The sequence below is a fragment of the Eucalyptus grandis genome, chromosome 7 (genome assembly GCF_016545825.1).
Source record: "Eucalyptus grandis isolate ANBG69807.140 chromosome 7, ASM1654582v1, whole genome shotgun sequence".
Taxonomy (NCBI): domain Eukaryota; kingdom Viridiplantae; phylum Streptophyta; class Magnoliopsida; order Myrtales; family Myrtaceae; genus Eucalyptus; species Eucalyptus grandis.
Window position 1 is genome coordinate 27,635,264 of NC_052618.1, and position 21,492 is coordinate 27,656,755.

At 40.8% G+C, this 21,492-nt stretch overlaps 4 protein-coding genes across 4 annotated transcripts; 2 read left to right on the plus strand and 2 right to left on the minus strand.

Annotated features, from left to right (window-relative positions):
- Positions 1-114: 114 nt before the first annotated feature.
- On the minus strand, positions 115-3,526 carry LOC104425977 (malate dehydrogenase, chloroplastic). Its single transcript, XM_010038868.3, has 2 exons — positions 3,303-3,526; positions 115-1,630 (listed from the first exon to the last, which is right to left on the minus strand). Exon 2 carries the CDS (start codon positions 1,620-1,622, stop codon positions 384-386), a length of 1,239 nt encoding a protein of 412 aa, XP_010037170.2. The 5' UTR covers positions 1,623-1,630; positions 3,303-3,526; the 3' UTR covers positions 115-383.
- Positions 3,527-8,592: 5,066 nt separating this feature from the next.
- Positions 8,593-10,390, plus strand: LOC104425978 (GDSL esterase/lipase At1g74460). Its single transcript, XM_010038869.3, has 5 exons — positions 8,593-8,907; positions 9,025-9,155; positions 9,235-9,474; positions 9,576-9,825; positions 9,926-10,390. Exons 1-5 carry the CDS (start codon positions 8,670-8,672, stop codon positions 10,192-10,194), a joined length of 1,128 nt encoding a protein of 375 aa, XP_010037171.1. The 5' UTR covers positions 8,593-8,669; the 3' UTR covers positions 10,195-10,390.
- Positions 10,391-11,326: 936 nt separating this feature from the next.
- On the minus strand, positions 11,327-12,419 carry LOC104425979. The gene is made up of 3 exons (XM_010038870.3): positions 12,104-12,419; positions 11,936-11,994; positions 11,327-11,807 (listed from the first exon to the last, which is right to left on the minus strand). The coding sequence occupies exons 1-3, from the start codon at positions 12,231-12,233 to the stop codon at positions 11,667-11,669; spliced, it is 330 nt and encodes a 109-aa protein (XP_010037172.1). The 5' UTR covers positions 12,234-12,419; the 3' UTR covers positions 11,327-11,666.
- A 4,624-nt stretch (positions 12,420-17,043) lies between these two features.
- On the plus strand, positions 17,044-19,901 carry LOC104425980 (cyclic dof factor 3). Its single transcript, XM_010038871.3, is given in 3 exon segments — positions 17,044-17,495; positions 18,291-18,726; positions 18,729-19,901. Coding segments are annotated over 3 exon segments (1,329 nt in total). The 5' UTR covers positions 17,044-17,396; the 3' UTR covers positions 19,523-19,901.
- Positions 19,902-21,492: the final 1,591 nt, after the last annotated feature.

Genomic DNA, 21,492 nt, shown 5'->3' on the forward strand with positions numbered 1-21,492 from the left:
CTCTAGGCCTTAAAAAACCCACATTAATGGATCCCAAAAGAGACGTCAAGGTGGTCAATGTGAGTCGCTAATGACAGAATTTTGAGAACAATAAAACGGGAGAATCTGCAACACTTTGTAATGGAACTCCCCTGAGGGAATCTGGCTGCTACCAGGATTTCTTATTCTTGAAACTTTCGAGCTCCTACATACTCGTATAAACAGAGTACACGGCATCTATGACAACAGAAAATTCTCGAGAATATGAACGAAAATAAACCGCTCCAACAACAACCCAAAAGTTCCGGATGAATCGACATAAAACTCAACCAGCTGTATTAGTTTAGTTTTATCTCCAACGATTTGGTATAGTGAGAAAATTTAAGCCCTTCAGATCTGCGATCTTAAGCAGCAACTGGTTGCTTGTGGATAAATGAGATGCCCTTCTCAATGCTGGCCTTCAGTTCAGGCTTCAGCGCTTCCAAGGCCTTCTGCTCATACTCCGTCAGCCCCTGGAGGTCAGAGGAGATCAGTGCTTCAACCCCTTGCTTCCCGAGCTTAACCCTGGACGCGAAAAATGGAAGGTCAGGGAGATCTGACTGAACGAAGGCACACTCGTAGACATCTCCATCTCCATCCAAAGCGCGCAGGGAAGACTCCACGAATCGAGCAGCAGCATATGCCATGGAAAGTGTGGCTGACCCTGCACCAGCTTTCGCCTCCACTACTTCAGTCCCAGCATTCTGGATCCTAACAGTCAGCTGCTCCACTTCTTCATCTGTGAAGCTAACCGAAGGCTTTGTCTTCGAGAGCAAGGGCAAAATGGTGATTCCGGCATGTCCACCCACAACCGGGACATCCACATCAATGAGTTTCACGTTCTTCTTCTGAGCAACAAAAGTATTTGCTCGAACGACATCAAGTGTAGTGACACCAAATAGCTTTTTCGGGTTATAAACACCCTTCTGCTTGAGAACTTCTGCTGCGATCGGCACAGTTGAGTTAACCGGGTTGCTGATGATGTGAATGAAGGCATCAGGGCAGTTATCTGCTACAGCCTCAACAAGGGTCTTCACTATGTTTGCATTTATGTTGAACAGGTCATCACGGGTCATACCCGGTTTTCTCGGAACACCAGCTGGAATGACCACTACATTAGCGCCTTTTAGGGAATCGGCCAGTTCAGAGGCTCCGGTGAAATCCAGAACCTGAGAAGGAGTATTACAGTGGCTAAGATCAGCTGCAACTCCCTTTACATTAGCTATATCGTAAAGGTGAAGGGCTGAAACTAAGGGGGACATCTTGACTAGAAGTGCCAGAGGTTGACCTATCCCACCAGCTGCACCAAGAACCGTCACTTTGTAAGATGCTTGTGGTTGGAGTTGATATTGGAAATTCTGGTTTTGTTTCTGGGCTTTCAGTGCAAAAGATTGTCTTAGAGCTGAAGTTGTTTCCTTGCCCAAGAAGGACGAGTCTGCTTCGCAGCTCACAGATTTTGCTGCCTTGAGGCCGCTAAAACTGGTGAAAGAATTCTGCGAGCTGATTTTCACTCCAAATGGTTTTGATTGAGGAAAGGGACCAGTTTTGCTGCCAAAAGAGATTGTCGATCCAATTGACATGGAGGCTGCTGATGATGCTGCCATCTTGCACTCTGCCAAAGATTACATGTCATTGCACTTTCCATTGACACAAAACAAAGCATAGCTGAAGATGTGCTACTACTAGGCGCAATCAATCAGTCTAAGAAGGCTATTAAGCTTTAGGTAAATATACAAGGGCAAAAGAAGTGACCATAGGTAATCTACTCCCAGAGGCTGCAAATGAGTCAGCCTACTTTGGAAAGATAGAAATTAGCATGAGTCATACTCAGTTTTGTGATCTAGGCTAGGCTGTGTCCATCAAAAGCTAAAAGGATAACCAATTAGGTATCACGGAAGCACCACCACTCTATTACTATGTAACTAGTAAACGCTCGAGATAGAGTAAATGGTTATCATACATCTCAATTAGTTTAATCATTCATGGAGTGGCAACATTATATTGTGGTAATATAACAGCTCTCAAGCAGGAATCATATTGCAAAAAGTTCTCAGGACATTCAGAGATGATATATGCAATATAATTGTCGAAAGAAATGCGAAAAAGGGAAGGTAGATCCAATGATCCAACAAGTGTGCTCTCAGTCAACATGAAGGAAGATATAACTGATGAAATTTCGTGTTCTCTTAAAACCAGCAAATCTCAAGGAAGAGAGAGATGTAAAACGACTAGATTTAGTTGAAGTGAAATCTCCTTTAGATTGGTGAACAAATAAGGTTGAGTAGAAACCTTCTAGCGTAATTGCAGCCAGGGACTTCTAAAGTCCGTATATGAGATATATACCTTATGAAAGATAAAAACTGTACAGTGCTTGAAAAATTATCATCAAAAGTTAGGTAAAAAGAAAGGCAGTCAAACTATATCAAAAGCACTGCAAATCCCAAGGACAAATTATTTCCAACAAATCCAAAGGATGTAAGATATACATCCATATTATCTCACGTAATCCTTTACACTTTTCTTCGGGTGAACCTCTGAAACAGGAGCAATCCTTTACAGCTTGCTTTTCCACCCAAAGAAAAGAGAGAACCATATAAACCAGACTGGATGTGTTCGCAGTCAGAGCAAAGAGGATCGACGTTCAGTCAATACCACTAAACATAACCAATTCGGCAGACGAGATGAATACCCAAATTTAAAGAAAGGCACGACGAGCGTTCAGTCATTTACAAACCTCACATGCACCTATCAAGAAGACCAGACCAACAACAAAAATCCCACGAAACAGAACAATGTAGCAGGACCCTATACAGCCTTTCATTCTTTACGGCAGTGAAAGCAAGATTCTTTCAATTCTATAAAATGAAGAAAACTCCAAGTTCAAGCCAGTAAAACGCGAGTTCGAAAGAGGCGAAACCAGATCTGCAAGAACGAAAGCTCGTCGATCCGGACCGCACCAGACACGCTCATCAGCCATCACCCAACAAAAAGAAACATCAAGATCGCCAGATTTCATTACCCAAGACCAATAGAGCTTAACTAAGATGGCACCCTGGCAAAACCAACCGAGCGGCGGCAAGGCACGAACCCAGAATCTTGGTCACGGGGCAATTCAGGGCCGGCGAAGTGAACCTCAAAAACAGGGGCGGAGAACGCGAAATTCCACCGGAAACCGCGAGAAAAGGCCGAAAGCTTCGATCTTTCGCACGACCCAGAAATCTAAATGGCCCTCTACACACACCGGACCGACAAAAGAGGGAGACGGATTAATAAGTAAGACTCACCCGGCGTTTTCTTGGCGTCTGGCCTGCAGTCTCTGAGTTTCTCCGCCGGAGAGCCTCGAGGAAATCAAGACCCCCTTTCGACAACTACCCCGAAAGAAAATATAAGCCTATAAAAGTCCAAAATGCGTATAGGTGTGCGTATATATATATAGGTACACGAGCTGCTCCTGCAGGCTCTTTCCGCTTTTGTTACGCTGAATTCGTAGGCATCTGCTGTGTACGCCGTCGCTAGTGCTGACCTGAGGAGGAGAATCTGAGAATCTGCCTTCCTCCCCCGTTCTTATATTCCAGCAGATCTGAGCCGTTGGTTTCGCTATGCTTTTCAACGGCTATAATTCCATCTTCCCTTGTCGATTTCTTCCTTCAGTTAGCACGACAGTTTAAGGTTCCAAATTTTAATGTGATTCGTCGTGGGGTTAGGTTGAGATTACCGAACATGTTTGACGGAACAAAAGTGTTTGATGTTTTTTGCGGAAAAATGAAATGCGAGATAGAAAGGTTCATCATCAAGAGCATTTCGCCGCATTTCGCCGGCTAAGGATAAAAATAATAAGATTTGATATCAATAGATTGGATAAAGAATCAAAGGACTTTTAAAATTTACCATCGAGGTGAATTGAATAAAAAAAAACCGAAAAGAATCGCTTACTTTTTTTTTTTTTTTTTCGAGTATTATCAACTCAAAACTGCGTGCTTGTGATTGAGACTAGTAAACTAAACTAGGAAAGTTTGACCAAAACTTAACTAAGGAAAGATTAAACCAGGAAATCTAAAATTTGGATAGACGAAACTAGGAGACATCACAGTAGGAAAAATTAAACTGGAAAACATTAAATTAGGATATCTAGTAAAATCTAAAAAATCTACTCAAAATAGAAAAGCAACTTGAAATAAGAAAAAATTTGACTCAACTGAATGAGTCTTTACCTTTTAAATTTCTGTAAACCTCTTCTAAAGCTACAAATTTCATGGAAAATGTTTTCTAAGAAGCTATTTTTCAAAAAAATAACAATATTATCTCATTATTCAATTGAAACTTGAAAATAAATAAGAAAATATTTTTCTTCGTTTGGTATAAATTTTTTTTTTTTGATTTGATCTCCATGCACTCCTTTTAATAATTATTTTATTTTATTTAAAAAATATTTTTAATTACTTTTCCTTTTCTTTTCCTCCCCTTCTTTGTTCGTTTGCTAGTCACAGTATTGGGTATTGGCTAATAACCATCCACAGGCTAGCTTGAGCTCACTCAAGTTCGATGAGCCCGTGGCTTGTCAATTTGGCACCAAACTTGAGCTTGCCCACTTGCCGGCAAGTGTGAGCCTTGCCATAGGCCCGTGATCGACAAGTTCTTGAAGAAGAAGGAAAAGAAAAATATAGAAAAATTAATTTTTTTTAAGAAAAGAAAGCGAGTAAAAAAAAAAAAGAAGAAAAAAAAAAAAAAAAAAAAAAAGGAAAATATGTTTGGTGAAAAAAATTAATTGGTCTATAAGTGAAAGAAAGTGCTTGGTCTAGAGGTGCAAAAAAGAAGATGAAAAATATTTTCCGCTTTATGAAAAGGGAGAAACATTTTACTCATTTTTTAAAATGTTTTTTTTTTCTATTGGCGGAACATGTATTCCGTAACTAGTTTATTTTCCATAAATCGAATATCGAAAATTTTAGAAAAATGTGTTCTTGGAAGTTATTTTTCTATAAAAAGAACGGAACCTAAAATGTTGTCTTGTCATTGAATCTTTGGACCAGATAAAATAATTTTGAATCGGCCAAACTCGAGAAATTCCAATAAAATATATTTCCGATGGTCATCGTACCAATGCTTTCATTGAATCGACTGGTCTGGTTGGACTTTCAAAGAGTTGAGTGATAGAATCAGTTGACATTGACGTCAAAGACGTGATGAGAAGTCGGTTTCGCCCAAGGCACCATAGGACAAAAAAAGGTATATGAGTAGTTTGGCCCTTGTTTAAAGTATTTCCTTGAGTTGAAATTAACAAAAGGTCGAGCGTGCGCAAGATGACCTAAGTTTGATCACCCCCTCATGCTTCAAAGAGCCAAATTTGATTGGCCACGTTCGCCTCCTGAGAACACTATAGAGTCATGCAAAAGCGTGCACCATATCTTATATTAGATCAAATTGCATTTAATTCATTTGACTTAGTCATCCCAAAACTCATTCTTCTCTGGTGATGATGGTGGCAATCGTCGACTGTCTTGTGGCTTCAGAAGAAGATTGAATAAAGAGAGAATAGAGAGAGAAATAGTATCCAAGGTCTGCGAATTCGGGAATCAAACTTGGGCTTGGGCCGATGCTGACCCACCCGATGGACCCAAAACTGCCCGTCTCAGCAAGTCCTTTCGAGCCCTTTAACTTTTTCTTTATGGATTGGATACTGGATCGACGTCAGTGGCCCATTGGGCTCAATACAATTTCGGGTGGATGGATCCGCCGATCGGGGCACTCGACTCCAAATCAACTGCAATCGTGAGTCTCCTCTTCTTTTAGCTACCATGGTTTCCTGCGTTTCTCGTCGCAAGAAACATTCTTTAACCCTGCCTTTTTGATTGACAAGACACGACTTATGAACCGTCACTCCCGGACGAGTGTAACCGAAATTGAAAGTGGGGGATGCCCGTATCTGTAACTTATCAATCAGACGGTTCTTATTTGAGAAAATTTCCTTTGATCCCGATCGGGGACAAAGAAAAGCATGGTCAATACCCTTTTTAATTTGGCTTTTCCTATTGCCATCCCTTTCTACCTAAGACTGGACTCAAGCACACAATCTCTTGAGATAAGTCTATAGTTTGAGAGAGTTTCCTAATTTGAGTAGGTTTCCTAAAATAGATTTCCTATTTTAGATAGAAAAATATATATATATATATAAATATGATACTAGATATAGTAGGGTAAATAAAAAGAGTATAAACTTTTTTATAACTACCAATTTAGTCCTAAATTTTTAGTTATGCCAATTTAATCTTAAACCATTTAATGAATTGTCAATTTTTTCCTCCTAATTAATATTGGTTGGATATTGCTAAAATGGTGGCCCAATCAATGTTGACCATCCTACATAGCGCGATTATTAATTTAAAAAAAAAAATCTTTTTTTTACTGTTTTTATTTTATTTTCTTTCCCCTCTTTTTATAGAGGGTTCGTGGGGCCACCAACTATTGAGCAAGGGCCAGCGACCATGCCGACCCTGGACGAGGGCCATTGGCCCTCACCAGGCCTTGGGGGAGGGCTCACAAGCCATAGTGAAGGCGAAGCGACCCTTAATCTGTGGCAGAATTGGCTCGGGTGAGGGCTCAACAAACCCAATGAGGGCCACCACACCCTTGCTAGATCCAATGAGGGTCGCAGGCATGGTCATCGACCCTTGATCAGTGGTTGGCGAAGGTTGCTGAGCTTCTATAAAAAGAGGGAAAAAGAGTAAAAGAAAGAAAAATAAAATAAAAGAATCAATAGAACATTTATATAAAAAAAATCTGAATTTTATTCTAAAATTATAAAAAAAATCACATCAGCTCTAACCGCACTATGTAGGATGCCTAGCATTAATTGGGCTGTTACTTCAGCAATGTTCAGTCAAAATTAGCCGAAATGAATAAATTGACAACTCGTTAACAATGTTTATAACTTATTTGGCAAATTGTTGAAATATGTAGGACTTCATTGGCACAATTAAAATACTTAGGACTTAATTGGCAAAATCGAAAGATTTAGGATTAAATTAGTCACTATACAATATGTTTAGGACTTTTTAGACAATTTTCCCTAGAAATAATGAACATAATTATATTGTAGAGAGCTCGCTCTTTACTCTCTAATGCTAGATTAGATTAATAATTCTGGGTCGAAGTAGTAAATATTGCTTATTGGTTAATGAATAGATCATCATCATCATCATAGATAATTGATTGGAAAACTCTTGAGGAAACGTGGTCAGGTACGTTTGCTGATTACAGTAGATTAATAGTATTCGGTTGCCTTGCTTATGCTTGCATGAGTGCTAGTACATTGGAGTGGGGGTAAAGAAGTGCATATTTCTAAGTTATGCAAATGGGGCACTATAATTTCTCTCTATGATAAGATATAGTAGGGCAAATATAAGAGTGAGTATCGGATTTTTCTCTCTGTGAGATTTTTGTGAGAGATTGTAAGATAATACTTGTAAGTTTGCTTTGGACTAGGTGTGGAAAATACTCAAGTATACAAACTATCGTAACTTTATGATTCTTCAATTATTATTAGATTATTTACCGGAAGCTCTCGCCATAGAATAGGTATCAACACTCGAACCACAAATCACATAAATTCCTAGTATTGTTTATTATTCCTCATTCATTTTTCCAATGAGTTCACATCAATTTAATTATAAGAAGTGGTCAGTTTCCGCATTATGTTTCAACATAATCGATCAATAATTACCACTCGAGTTTTTCGGAGGTGGCTTTTGCCGTGGATGCATTGTGACATTTTTCTTTTTTTGTAATTTTAAAATAAAGAAACATTCATAATGTATGAACGCACACATACAGATTCGTCTTAACTTTTTTTTTTTTTTCCTTATAATCTTTCGATTTTGACGGGATAAGTAAAGAAATGCTTATTATAAGCCATAACAAACATGTGTACTAACAAGTGTCCACGCACTTGTTTAGAAAGCCTGGCCAAACGCCTTTGACAATCGGAAGCGTGCCACCTTGGGGAGAGGAAGCTACCAACACCCGACCGGAAAATGCGCGTCCATGGAGATTTTTCTCTTTAGTCTTTCGTAGGTGCAGACATCGAGAATCTTTGCGGAGCCGTAATAACACGCCAGTCATCGCCGCGAAGAAACCAGCTTTGACCTCATCATGCACGTAACGCATATATGGTTAGGTGAACTCACCGTTCCCGTTTCGCAGAGACGATACCGGTACTTTCTAGACGTGTTCGAAAACCCTGGAACATCCTCACGTTAGTCAAACCATTTCCTCCATCTTTGTGCGGCCAGGTCAAGCGCAACGCATGACCGCACACGTCCTTCTTGTGCTCCTGCTGCGTGCTGGCTGCTCTCATGTATGGAGAGAGAGAGAGAGAGAGAGAGAGAGTTACCGGGGCGATGTTCTTGTGGGGTAATTGGTAATAGGGACATGCATCTTTTCTGTTTCTCATTGCAACAAGTAGATGCAGTAGGTTTGAATAATCTTGCAGTTGGTTCATCAACAAAATCTTTGAGGCGTTCGTTTCCCGGTTTCTTGTCAGAATTTGTGTGCACGGATCATTTATAACCCCCCATCTTCAATCTTTCAGAAACAGGTACCGAACAGACGAGCATCGTTAAGATATCTGAATTCTTGAAAAATCTGTTTCGAGTATGAGGTCTGTTTTGGTACTAACGACGCTGATAGTGACCATCCTTGGGGGATCACTTAATGGATGCGATTCCAAGGTGGTGCAGTTCATTTTCGGGGACTCTCTTTCGGACGTTGGCAACAACAACCGGCTGTCGAGAAGCCTTGCCAAGGCCAACTTGCCATGGTACGGCATCGATTTCGGCAATGGACTCCCTAATGGGAGGTTCTGCAATGGCCGCACCGTTGCAGATATTATCGGTAACAGGAGAAGACACTTGTCCTTTGAACTTCCTTAAACTAAATTTAATCAGGTTTTCTTGGATGTACTTGGTTTGGTTCATGAGCTATTGATGTAAATTTGTGATCTTGCCACAGGCGATGAAACGGGTCTTCCAAGGCCGCCTCCATTTCTTGATCCGTCTCTAACAGCGGACGTGATTTTGGAAAATGGAGTGAACTATGCCTCAGGAGGTGGAGGGATCTTGAATGAAACAGGGACATACTTTGTAAGAACCTGACCGCTGTTAAGACATATTTCCTATATTTTCTCTAAAAATTTGGACTGAATCGCGTGGCTTCTTGCAGATTCAAAGGTTTTGTCTGTACAAGCAAATCGAGCTCTTCCAGGGAACACAGCAGCTGATCAGGAATAAGATCGGCGTGAATGCAGCTCAGAAGTTCTTCCAAGAATCCCAGTATGTTGTTGCCTTAGGAAGCAATGACTTCATCAACAATTACCTGATGCCAGTTTACAGCGATTCGTGGAAATACAACGACGAGGCTTTCGTCAATTACATGACTGAGACACTCCAGGCACAACTTGAGGTAACAGTCTTCATTCTGAAATCCAGTTAACGTGATACATAACTTCCCTTTCATTTCACAGTTGATGAGATTATTGACTTGGAAATGTGCACATTTCATAGTTATTGCACAGCTTAGGGGCAAGGCAGCTAATGGTGTTTGGGTTGGGGCCAATGGGTTGCATTCCGCTCCAAAGGGTGTTAAGTTCATCGGGGAACTGTCAAGATAGGGCGAACAAATTGGCGCTCAGCTTCAATCGTGCCACGAGCCAGATGCTGGAGAAATTGTCAGGGAAACTCGTCGATGCCAGCTATAAATTCGGCGATGCTTATGATGTTGTCAACGATGTTATAAGCAACCCACAGAAATATGGTCAGTTTTGCCCTCTTAATTGTCTACAAAATTTCGCCCAGTCTATTCTCTTTTACCTCGTCCGTGAAATATTGAGTGTTGCTCTTTCTAAATTGTGTAGGATTCAACAACTCGGACTCGCCTTGCTGTTCTTTCGGAAGTATCAGGCCTGCCCTCACGTGTATTCCTGCATCAACATTGTGTTCAGACAGGAGCAAGTATGTGTTCTGGGACGAGTACCACCCAACTGATTCCGCTAACCAAATTATCGCCAAAGAGCTTATCAAAAAGTTTGGATTTTCGCGTGTGAATGGCAGCGATGCTCCTTCCAGTGCACCAGCCATTGCACCGACCTTTGCACCAGCCATTGCACCATCACCGCGAGGTTAAGTCTTTGTTGCAGTTGCAGAGAGGCCTCTACTTACACTTGTTCCATTGTTCAGTAAATGGAGAACTGCATTTAGTAATGTTCAGCAGTCGAGATCATGCTAAATAACAGTACATTTTTGGTACTAGTGTGCGTGTTTGTTTCAAAGTGTCTTTTCCCAACCTGTTATAAAGGGCTTGCTGATCACTGCCTTCTTCATGCAATTTTCTTTCCCGATTTTCAATCTACTACACTGCTGGTCCATTCTGCTGCAAAAGGCTTTATCTCTAAGCAGATGCAGATTATACATCGGATTCTGCCATTGCTTCCATTTCCAACATGGTAGAAGCTTCATATGTTGCCTTTTCAATTGCTAGTTAGTTAGTTGATTAGTTCCATTGTGACACACGACAAGGAGATTCGTATCAATGGGCTTATTTGCTAATTGAGAGCAATGTGTGCTTAGCTATTGTTCTACTCCGACTAGCACTTCATTAGCTTGTTGATAGCTAGTCAATTGGTGGTGGCCCATTATGAGGAGCTTTCCTGACCTTATTCGTTTCAATTGGCATTGAAAGCAATCTGTGCTATTTACCATCTAGAGACGAGCTGAAAGAAGAAAAAACAAGATGAAATTATGTAAAACACTGTCATTGAGTGGCCATAAAAGTTATCAGAAAAAAATAATAGAAATATTGTCATCGAGTGGTTTAGTGTACCTTATTTTCCACCGTCTGCCTCCACTGATATCCAAAGTCCACTCTCCAGAAACTTTCAGGACCTTTTTGGTTTGTTTACCTAACACTTCCACTTAAGGCTTCAAAGACAAAACCGATCATTTCGTGACCTTTGCAAAGCGCTTTCCTGGTTTTGACGATACGCTGCTTTGTCTTGCGCAAGAAGAATTGTTAAGACACGTGGACGGACGGGTCATTTTATGCAGAGAAAAGCAAAACATTCCAGATTGCACGACATCTACGGACATAGAAACCTGCATTTCTGTTTTGCTTGTTTAATGCTGTGAGCGAACACTGTCCGCTCATTCAATTTATTCCCTATTTTTTCCACGGAGAAGGTAGTTCAACAAAACCTATCAACATGATCCATTACGGTTTCTCCAATTCAGGAGTACCTTGTGGAGATAAACACAGGGGGTCAGAAAATAGCTACAAAGAGCATTTTTATACAAGCAAACCCATTGACATTAACGAACCCGTCACTAGTCCTGCGACATCAAGACTGGAAAGTTTCTCGACATGCCTTCTCCAACTTCTACACAATATCTAGACAACAGAAACCCACTGCTACCCCTTAGAGCTAGAAGCAATTTCTACAGCAACATAGAGAGAGAGAGAGAGAGAGAGAGAGAGAGAGAGAGAGAGAGAGAGAGAGAGAGAGAGAGAGACGGTTATGTCTACAACTGCACTGAGATATACGACAATGTGTCTATATATCCGAGGACTACATCTAAACCTACTAGCTAAGGCATTTTGATTCAACAGGCCATGCATCCTCTCCCAAGTTGTGGCTTTGGCGTGTGGCGATTATTGGCCCCCGATCCTGGATAATCATTGACCTCGATGTCCATCCTTCCACCGATTCTTGCTAGACCCAAAACTCCTCCCGGTACTGGCCTCTGAGGATTGTTAAAGGAACCAAAAGAATTGCATCAGTTAATGTCAAATAGACAAGTCTTGGAACATGTGCTACTGTTTCAAGAACAATGAAAGATTTCAGTGTCTTTCAAGTTAAAATTTCTCCTACCAAGACCGAACCGCTTGCGACTTGATGAACTCCAGCCTCTTGCACTAGGCTTCCTGTTCCTGTGCGCGCAGAGTGCAAACTTCACGTGAGAAAAGAAAAGGAAAGAGGACGACAGGGAGTAAAAAACAGTGAAAAAAGAGATCAAGCTAGGAATGCTCGCAGTATTACTTGTAACCGGCACTGCATGAGCCGAACAGATGATCCCAGATATGCCGAGCAAAACGGCAAGCAGCGGAAGAAGAGTGCCTGCCCTGGAGGTCTTCATCTCCAAGAATCTGCGAATACTGTACTCACTCATTTGTACTCGAAGCAAGCACTGAATTTATAGTTTGACAAGGCAGAACACCCTTGATGGCCGCGATCTTCGCGGCAGCCATCACTGACCCTCGAGTCAAAAAGGGCGGTGGAGAGCAGCTGCCGCGACTTTGTGGAGGACTCGACGCGAAATGTGCCTACTACAAAATCTTTTCAAACATTCTGTGGAATGCAATCAAAATCTTTTCATGTGCAAAGCCACTAATGGGTTGGTGGGGGAGATCATGGAAGTCCATTTCTATAAGTCAAGTTGGCGAGGAGAAGGTTGGAGCACACTAGTGAAAGTGGAAGATGACAGAAGATGGTAAGTGCGAAAGTGGACGATCTTGGTGGATGCATAAAAATATTACTGAAACTGAAACTGAGGGTGGAAATCTAGAAAAAGACTGGACGATACGATTCTACCGTTTGATTCTCATAAATGAAATTTTCTTTGTCATGATAGATTCTTTTAAAACATTGATAAGTGCCCAAAAAAAAAAAAAAAAAAAACACACTGCTGGTACAAAACGTTACTGATCAACTAATTTTTCGGCGACTTATTGATAATTTACTGACATTTCCATGAAATTACTAGATTTCTTTTTTCGATTTGCAAATTACTAACTTTTATTATATTTTATTGGGTTTTATTAGACTTTCTCACCAAAGCCTTGAATTTAGTAACTATCATATGAAATTACCAATTTTATTTGAGTGATTTAAAAACCTTTTTTTTTTTAAATGAAATTACTATCTAAATTTGGGTTACCAATTCTCATTTGAGCTACTTATCAGCATTTATTTGAATTTATGAACTTTCGTTATTTTTTACCTATATTTTTATCTTTCTTACAAATGTCTCAAATATATCAAAATCTTCGATGAATTTACCAACATTTGCTGCTGTGACTTAATAATATTTCTCTCGTAAAATTGCCCATTAACTTTGTTTTACCAATTTTTATTCCAGTTGCTTATCAATGCTGGCCAGAGCAAGTCATTTCGTTTTGGGCTTGGCCCACTGAAGTCCTCTCGTACCCAATTCAACAGTTATATAATCACAAGAGGGCCCCTCTGGGTATTTTGAGGCAGCAATGAGGCCTAGTTTCTCATGGGCTGATCCAACCTTCTCCATGATGAAACGAGTCTGATTTTTTTGTAGGGAATTTGAATGGATCTCCTTAATCAATTTCATTATCCAAACTTAAAAACACTTGGAGCTTGAAATCATTCCATTGGGATTCATCAAGATATTCGCGAGATGCTGGGTGGGACTCTCCATTGGACCGCCTTCCTTATGTGTGAGGGTGGGATGAACCTATATATTTCGGGTAGCCTGGTTTTATCTTGCAAGAGACTGTTGTACATAGTCACGGATTCTCTCATCGTTTGAAAAGGAAAAAGAAAAGATAAGCATTATGGAAAGAATCTGATGGGCCTACCTGTTGGCCCATGAGTCATTGGACCTAGTGGCCCAAGTGTGATTTTGTCTCCACATGGGCTTCAATCACTTTTCTAAGCCCAAAGAGGGTCCTCCGTCCTTAGGCCAGAACACAACTCCAATTTTGTTGTTTAGGATGAGCATAATAACCATTCTATTTTTTTCGTTTTTCTATTTTTCTAATTCCCATGAACATGTTTGGAATAAAAATCCGTTTGGTAATACAATCTCATTTTTATATTTTTGAAACAAATTTTTAGTTCATAAATAGGTTTAAAACATAAATGAGAAGTAAGATTATTTTAGTTTTTTATTTATAAAATAAAAATGAGAAATAAATTTTTTTCTCATAGCTTGCTCTTGCTACTAATTACCCACTTGCAATTGCTCGTTGCTCGCCCGAGAGGAAGAATTTTTTTTTCATTATTAAACGAATTTCTATTCCGAGAACATAAAATTTGTGTTGTCATCAAATGTATATTTTTGCTCAAAAACTCATATAGAAAGTAAAAATAGAAAAGTTAATTTATATCCCATAAATTAATTTTTCAAAAAGAATGATCATTATTTGCACCTTAACCTCATTCTAGTGCTCGCTCTAAGGTAAGAGCATGCAAAAGAATTGGGAACTGCTCGAACCAGATCAAACTTGCCGGATTTGGGTTGTTCTCATGGGAACCGATCTGATTCCAAATGCCAAAAAATTGAAATTGATGAGTACTAGTTCAGTTCCTGATTTTAGGTTAGAACTACTCGCCTAGACCAAATTGGTTATGTCTTGAAAAACCTAATTCCTAAAGCTCTCTCTCACGATCGTCACTCCTCATGCATGCTCCCTCTCAAAAGAAAGAAACCCTATTGCAGAATCGCAACATTTGCCTTATCTTGTTCTCGATCCTCACCCCTTCTTGCATGATCCTCTCAACTCTCTTGCCTTATCTCACTTTCGATCGCCTCTTAACCTCCCAAGACACGGCCGATTCTATGGACTCACCCAAAAACCAAACAGTACCGATGTCTAGTTCTCGGATGGGTCCAGGACCCAATGGGCAATTCCTAGTGTCCATTTTACGGAATGGATCCTTAGTGGGTGGTTTCTAATTTCATGGCAGGAACAACCCATCTTAAAACCGATAATCCCCACCTAGGAGTCAAAAGAAAGTTCTTCCATTTATCCATTTTCAAGTAATAGTATAAATTGGGATCAAGTCAAATTAAAACAAAATTATTTTTTTTTAAAAGATAAACTGGGTTTCTTGATGTAGGTTGATTTGATCTCAATTTTAGTTGAAAAGCATTTGACTTGGGTTAAAATTTAGATCTTTCTAAATGCATGTTGTAGTTCTCATAAAAGTCAGGAGATTAAATATCTCAAGTCGCACAACACGATTTAAATGACCATAGTTTGCACATAAGCAAAGATTGTCAATTTATGTGGAGAAGGGTGTGCGTTATAGATTGCACATACTAAGTCATGGATAGCAATGAAAATGGCATTGTTAGTGACGAGAGATGCTTTTCGTGACTTTAACCGTCATCATTTCATCACATCTATCCGTTTAAAACGGATGAAATTTTTCTCAACCAATGACAACACAACGTATGTGAATTGTGATGAACTTGAGATTCGATGCTATGAAGATTTGTTATTGCAATAATATAAGAATGTTGGCAATCAAACTTTATTTAGTTGCGCATATCGCGTTCAGGTTAAATCCAAACAGCCATTATAAAAAGTCACTTTAACCGACCACCAAGCCGGCCTCCATTATCAAAGCAACTTTAGGTACGAAGATAAGTAATATTCTAATCACCCAAAGTTTGTTCTGACCAAAGTGTCTTTTTACAAACTTTAATTTACAGGATTAATACGAGCATAAGTTGACCCTTTTGCCCTAAGACAAGGAAAAGATATGCTCCCGGCTAGCTTTTCTATCCTCCACGTGGGACGAGGATATCTTTTTTCGCGGAAAGGGCGATCGCTTTTCCCTGTCGAGGGGACACGTGTCTAGATTCCGAAGGCGGGGAGGAAGAATTTTTGGGCCTTGTCGATGGAAGACACGTGTCCACAAGGGGCAGGTGTTTTTAATCCGACGTTTGCTCGGGTAGATTTTTTCGAATCGCTCGTTTGAAAAAGTGGGCTTCTGTCAGTGGGCCCCGCGGAGGGTGCTTGGAGCTGATGTGGCCGGAGAGATTTATCTTATTCTAATAATCTCCGCCCTTGAAAAAGTCCTTGTTTTTTAAAATCATTTGTGCCATCCTACGAACTAATCCTGTTTACTTGACACGTTTTATTGACATCGATTTATTGATGTATCTTAAAAATTACTAGTACCAACTTTTATTGATGACAGATTAATGCATCTGTGGAAATTACTATCCCAAATTACTAATAAATTTTGAAAATCTTCACTGATTATAAAAAATTATGAATCATGGAGATTTATGTGTACTACCATCTGTTAAAATTATCATATGGTGAACACCATTAATATTGAGACTCGTTATTAGAAATACCATGTATACGGACGTAGCAAACTCTTCTTGAATATCAAATTGAGGCCGCTTACAATCTTTTCAACATCACCTCATTGGTCTTAATGTATTTACAATTACATACTAAATTTTTGTTGCAATAGGGCCAAGGAGTTTCCCTATAACCCAATCCAGTGCATTTTTTAGGGGCATAAGTACTTAATTCCGAGGATACCATGATAATTTTAAACCCATTTATGCAATTTGTAAGCAAAAAATATTATACTAATTAGTCTACGAAGATAACACAATAGTGATAGATGAGTTAGAGGATTGCCCATGATGAAACGTGCCTCTAATCTTTGATCCACACGACAAATTCCTATCAACACGACTTGCTCCATCGTTCAAGGAGAATAGTATTGCGTTATCCATAAAAAGTTGCGCGACACACGAACTAATTCAAAATACATCATCATCAGTGGGGGGTATCGGGTTCGATTTTTCGTCGACGTCCTTTCATATAAAAACTGGGGTTGTTATGATGTGCACGCGGTAGTTCGAAAACGGGAACAGATATCGATTCTGAGGAGACACGAACAGACATGGTTGAATTAAGTGATTTTGACAACCCTCTTCCTAGGGCACACACACACCATCCACGGCCACATGATTCAAGGTGCATCAATGGACTGGTACATTCACCAAGCCCTCTCTTATTTTATCCTCTTAAATCTTGTTTGGTTTGATCTCCAGTCCATGGCCTATATCCTCTTGAGCCAAGACAAAAAGACAAAACTGGAGTAGCACGCACTTGCTGTGCACCCGGGTGGAGAGTCAAAAAAGTTGGGTGACAGAGAGAGAGAGGGAGGGGCAAAAGGAAAAAATCTTAAAGGCCACAAGAACATGTGGCTGGAAATCGAGCCACCGGATGACGTGGCAGCGGCCCCCCACTGAGGTTGGAACAGGGGAGGGGATCAAAAACTCAGACGACAAAGCACTTGTCCATGCCAAGCGGGCAAACGAGCATCTGCTGTGCTGCACAACAAGCCTCAAGTTCCACAGAGAGTTAGAGAGAGAGAGAGAGAGAGAGCAAACCCCGGAGAAAGATTTCTTAGCTTGACTTTGGCGCGGAAGAAATGCAAGAGACCCAGGACCCCGCCATCAAGCTCTTCGGTGCCAAGATCCCCGTCTCCTCCGCCGCAGACGGCGCGGCCCTCGCGGCGGCGAAACCGGAGGAGAGGGAAGATGGAGGCGGAGGAGGAGGAGGAGGAGGAGGAGAGGAGGAGTACGATGAAGATGGGAGGAGGAGGAGGAGAGGAACAAGAAATTGAAGATGCGGAGCAGGTATGCTTGGTGAACTGAAAAGGCGTTTTTTTGGTGATTGCCCGTGTTTCTTACCGCTTTAAAGATTGATGGGTCGATTTTGCTTTTTTGCGTTTTTCGCTTGGTTTCTTGCTTTGGATGCTGCTCTGTCTCTGGGAGTTCTCTGTTTCGGGTATCGTTGGTTCAGGAATACAGACAAATGTTGGTGGCCACTTTCTTGAATTTACTGAGTATTTTCTCCATGTACCGTGAAGATTTGAGCTTCTTTCTTTGGAAATATGGACTAGGGGAATTGCGGATTGGGTTCAATACAGTTTGATTAGTTGCTTTTTCTCATGTGTGATGTCTTGTTGATTCAGTCTCTCTCTTTTTTTCCCCTTTTGACATGTCGTAAAGGCCTTTTCTTTTTTGGGGGGTTTCGTGTGGGAATCAATTCTTCTGCAATCTGCTAGAGGTTTCTCTCCCAGCAGCTCAACTGATCTTTGTCATTGTCCCTTTGTTTTGGTCCTAAAAACTATGGTTTCTTGTGCAATCGGGATACATCTAGACGTGAAGCTAGAGGGTCAATGAAGTTTGTAACTTTGTGATTCTAGAACCTTCTGAGTTTCAGATGATAGCATTATACCTTCAAGGCAAAGTTTCCATAGGGACCTAAAATCAAAAGACAAGCTTTGAAAGTTGCAATTCTTTAGGCTGATTGCCCTTCCTTCTCCTGCTGTCTGCATACTCGGTTTATATAGTAATCCACTGATCAATCTTACTACTTTCAATCCTTTCTTTTCATATTAATCCTGATTATGTTTTCACATGTGAAAGTTTCAGAACGCTTCACCTGAAAAGGCTTCTGAGAATATGCAAGAAGATTGCGAACCGCCTCCAAATTCTCAGGAACTGGATCCCTCCAGGACTTCTCCAGATGCTGTGAACCCTATGACACCCTCTATTCAAGAAGAGAGTACGACATCACATGTCACTGAGACTGGAGCACAAGAAGAGCATGGCATGCCCAAAAATTCGCAAGACAAAACACTGAAGAAACCAGACAAGATCATTCCTTGCCCTCGATGTAACAGCATGGACACAAAATTCTGTTACTACAACAATTACAATGTCAATCAGCCCCGGCACTTCTGCAGAGCCTGTCAAAGGTACTGGACTGCAGGGGGTACTATGAGGAATGTTCCTGTGGGAGCTGGACGGCGGAAGAACAAGAACGCTGCCACACGTTATCGCCCCATCACCATCTCCGAGGCTCTCAAGCAGCCAGAGTTGATTCCCCAAATGGGGCTCAACTCCCCCATTTAAGAACCAATGGAGCCGTCCTTACCTTTGGTTTGGACTCCCCTGTGTGCAATTCTCAGTCCCCCATTCCAAACATCTCCGAGAAGAAGAAAGTGTTGAATGGTTACAAAAATGGGTTTCGGGACATTGAAAATGGGGATGATAGCTCCACCTCTTCCTCGGTCACAATATCGAATTCCATGAATGAGAAAGGCCTAAATTTCCCACAGGAACAAGGGATGGGAAATGTTAATGGATTTTCTACGCAGATACCTTGCCTTCCCGGCGTTCCTTGGCCTTATCCATGGAATTCCACAATTCCCTCACCTGCCTTTTGCCCTTCAGGATGTCCACCGATGTCATTTTACCCTGCAGCCTTTTGGGCTTGTGGTGTTCTTCCTAATGCCTGGAACATTCCTTGTATGTCACCTCAGTCACCCTTTTGCAACCAAAAGGCCACAACTTCTGGTCCAAATTCACCGACACTGGGAAAGCATTCTAGAGAATCTGAGCCACTTAAATCAGATATTTCACTGGAACAAGCAGAACCCCCAAGACAGAAGAATGGTAGCATTTTGGTTCCGAAGACTCTGCGTATAGATGATCCCAGCGAGGCTGCCAAAAGTTCAATATGGGCGGCCCTCGGTATTAAGGCCTTCGAACCAAAGTCCAGAGAAGGCAAAGTTAAAGATGCTGAGACCTTGCCACATTTGCATGCTAATCCTGCTGCATTGTCTCGTTCCCTCAATTTCCATGAGAACACTTGAAAACGGAGCTCATGACTGTATATTGAGGAATTGTGTGGTTTTTGAGGAGCAGGATTCTGTCAAATTCACTTGAGCAACGATGGCGGAGCTTTGGGTGTTATATTATTAGCCCACAAAACGGTGTGCTCGTTGCTTAAGACTTAGAACAGATAGAGAAGATTCCATCCGCAGAGCTCTTAAGTGGATTAGTTTTGTGATCTTTTTAACCTTGGAAACATCTGCCTTTGCTGAACGAACTTAGCCTTGCTTTTCTTGTGTTCTGTACATTGATAGTGTCTGCAACTTGAAGCTGTGAATGTATAGAAGATATGGAGATTTCCGTGACACCATAACGTCCTGAATCATTATAAATAATTTCAGATTATTGCTTCTTTTTCCCTTTCTGTTGCCTTTTTCTCTGTTGGAAGATTGACACTTCAGTAAATCCGTATTATTCTCATTTAAGCTTGTCTTGCTCAAAGAGCTCCTGCCTTTTGCGTGGTTAAGCATGGACCAGTGTTTATCCGACAATGCTGTGGGTACACAAAAAGTGATGCAGTAGTTTACGGTGAGAGGCTCAGAAGATTCAGATCATTCGAAATGGATAGTACTGCCCAAACAGAAGTCGTCATCGATTGGCTACATCAAGGATGAAGCAATATTAAATGTGCTAAAAGGAGAGATGGACCGGACGGTGACATGTCCAGCAACCATCTAACTCCCCATTGATGGCGAGCTCTTGCATATAGCGAATGATCAATATCAACTCCTCAGTTACTTTAGTTCTTGAGCGGGTGAAGTTATTGAGTTAACAATGCTAAGACTTTCACCTGAAAGAGAAATCGGAGGTTCAATCCGCATGGAGGATAGTCATCAATATGAAGTCATCACAGCTGTGGATGAATCGAGTTTAATTCATGTAATTCGTGCTCACACATTCGAGAACGGCCTTTCTTTTATTTGGCCAGAAAAGATGAATTTCATACAGATTCATAGGTGACCAACCTAGCAAGAAAGTAGAAAGTGAAAACTAGGAGAGGCCAAGGTTCCCTATTTAGGCTCCATGAGCCAAACAATTTGCAGAGTAAGGCATGAATAGCGAACACAAAGATATAGATTTCTTTGATATTTTTGCAGTTTGCTGTTGTTCTTGTTGTTTCCATCTCGAGCCAAACATGAAACATCCAGGTGGTCCTTTCTCTAACAGAGCTGTGACCTGGGAGTTTGGATATGGCCAACTTGAAATTTGTCCACCTAAATTTCTTTTGAAGCACTTTTTATAGCTTGCATTGATTTTATCTCCTGCACGGTCCCTCCTTTGCTCAGCTGCAAGCAAACACTCTGATATTTTGTTGTCTGCAAGACAATATTAGCCACAACTTGGATGTAAGGTAGGGCCCTGTTTTGGGTCCCAAACTCAATCAAGTAGCTCCAAATCTTTCACTTCTTTCATTTGCTTTCTCTCTCTTGTTCTTTTGCTGTTAGATGGCCTTCTCCATCTGACCTTTCTTCCATGGGACCATTAGCCTTTTATCTTCTCTGCCTAGCCTAATTTCAGTTAAACCAGCACCAGTACAAAAAGAGGGATGGTGTCTCAAGCAAGCAACTTAAATAAAAGTGGAACAAGAAAGGGAAAGAAGCTCTTGCCATCCACTTCTTTCAGCAGCTGAGCTTGCTCTGAGGGCCTCTTTTCCTCCCTCTCTTCTTTTCATTTGACTCACTTTAGTGGAGGGACATTAAACATCAATAAATTCAATGAGGGAAGATGGGCATTGGGAATTTCTTAGTACCAGGCACCTCGACAAAAAAATTCTGTCGTGGAGAACTTTTCAGAGGAAACTTTTAGTCTAATGTTTAACACGATGGGAGATGAGAACAAGGTGGATGTATTTAGATATAAAGTATGCTAATTATCTTATTTACCAAAAAAAAATTAAATAATATACCAAAAAAAAAAAAAGAATGCTAATTATCAAGCCAAAAAGGCAACT

Coding starts and splice junctions, on each gene's coding strand:
- LOC104425977 (XM_010038868.3), bottom strand. CDS start 1,622: ATGGCAGCATCATCAGCAGCCTCCATGTCAATTGGATCGACAATCTCT.
- LOC104425978 (XM_010038869.3), top strand. CDS start 8,670: ATGAGGTCTGTTTTGGTACTAACGACGCTGATAGTGACCATCCTTGGG. Junction 8,908..9,024: donor CACCGTTGCAGATATTATCG/GTAACAGGAGAA, acceptor ATCTTGCCACAG/GCGATGAAACGGGTCTTCCA. Junction 9,475..9,575: donor CACTCCAGGCACAACTTGAG/GTAACAGTCTTC, acceptor CACATTTCATAG/TTATTGCACAGCTTAGGGGC.
- LOC104425979 (XM_010038870.3), bottom strand. CDS start 12,233: ATGAGTGAGTACAGTATTCGCAGATTCTTGGAGATGAAGACCTCCAGG. Junction 11,995..12,103: donor TCATGCAGTGCCGGTTACAA/GTAATACTGCGA, acceptor CTGCGCGCACAG/GAACAGGAAGCCTAGTGCAA. Junction 11,808..11,935: donor TCGCAAGCGGTTCGGTCTTG/GTAGGAGAAATT, acceptor AACAATCCTCAG/AGGCCAGTACCGGGAGGAGT.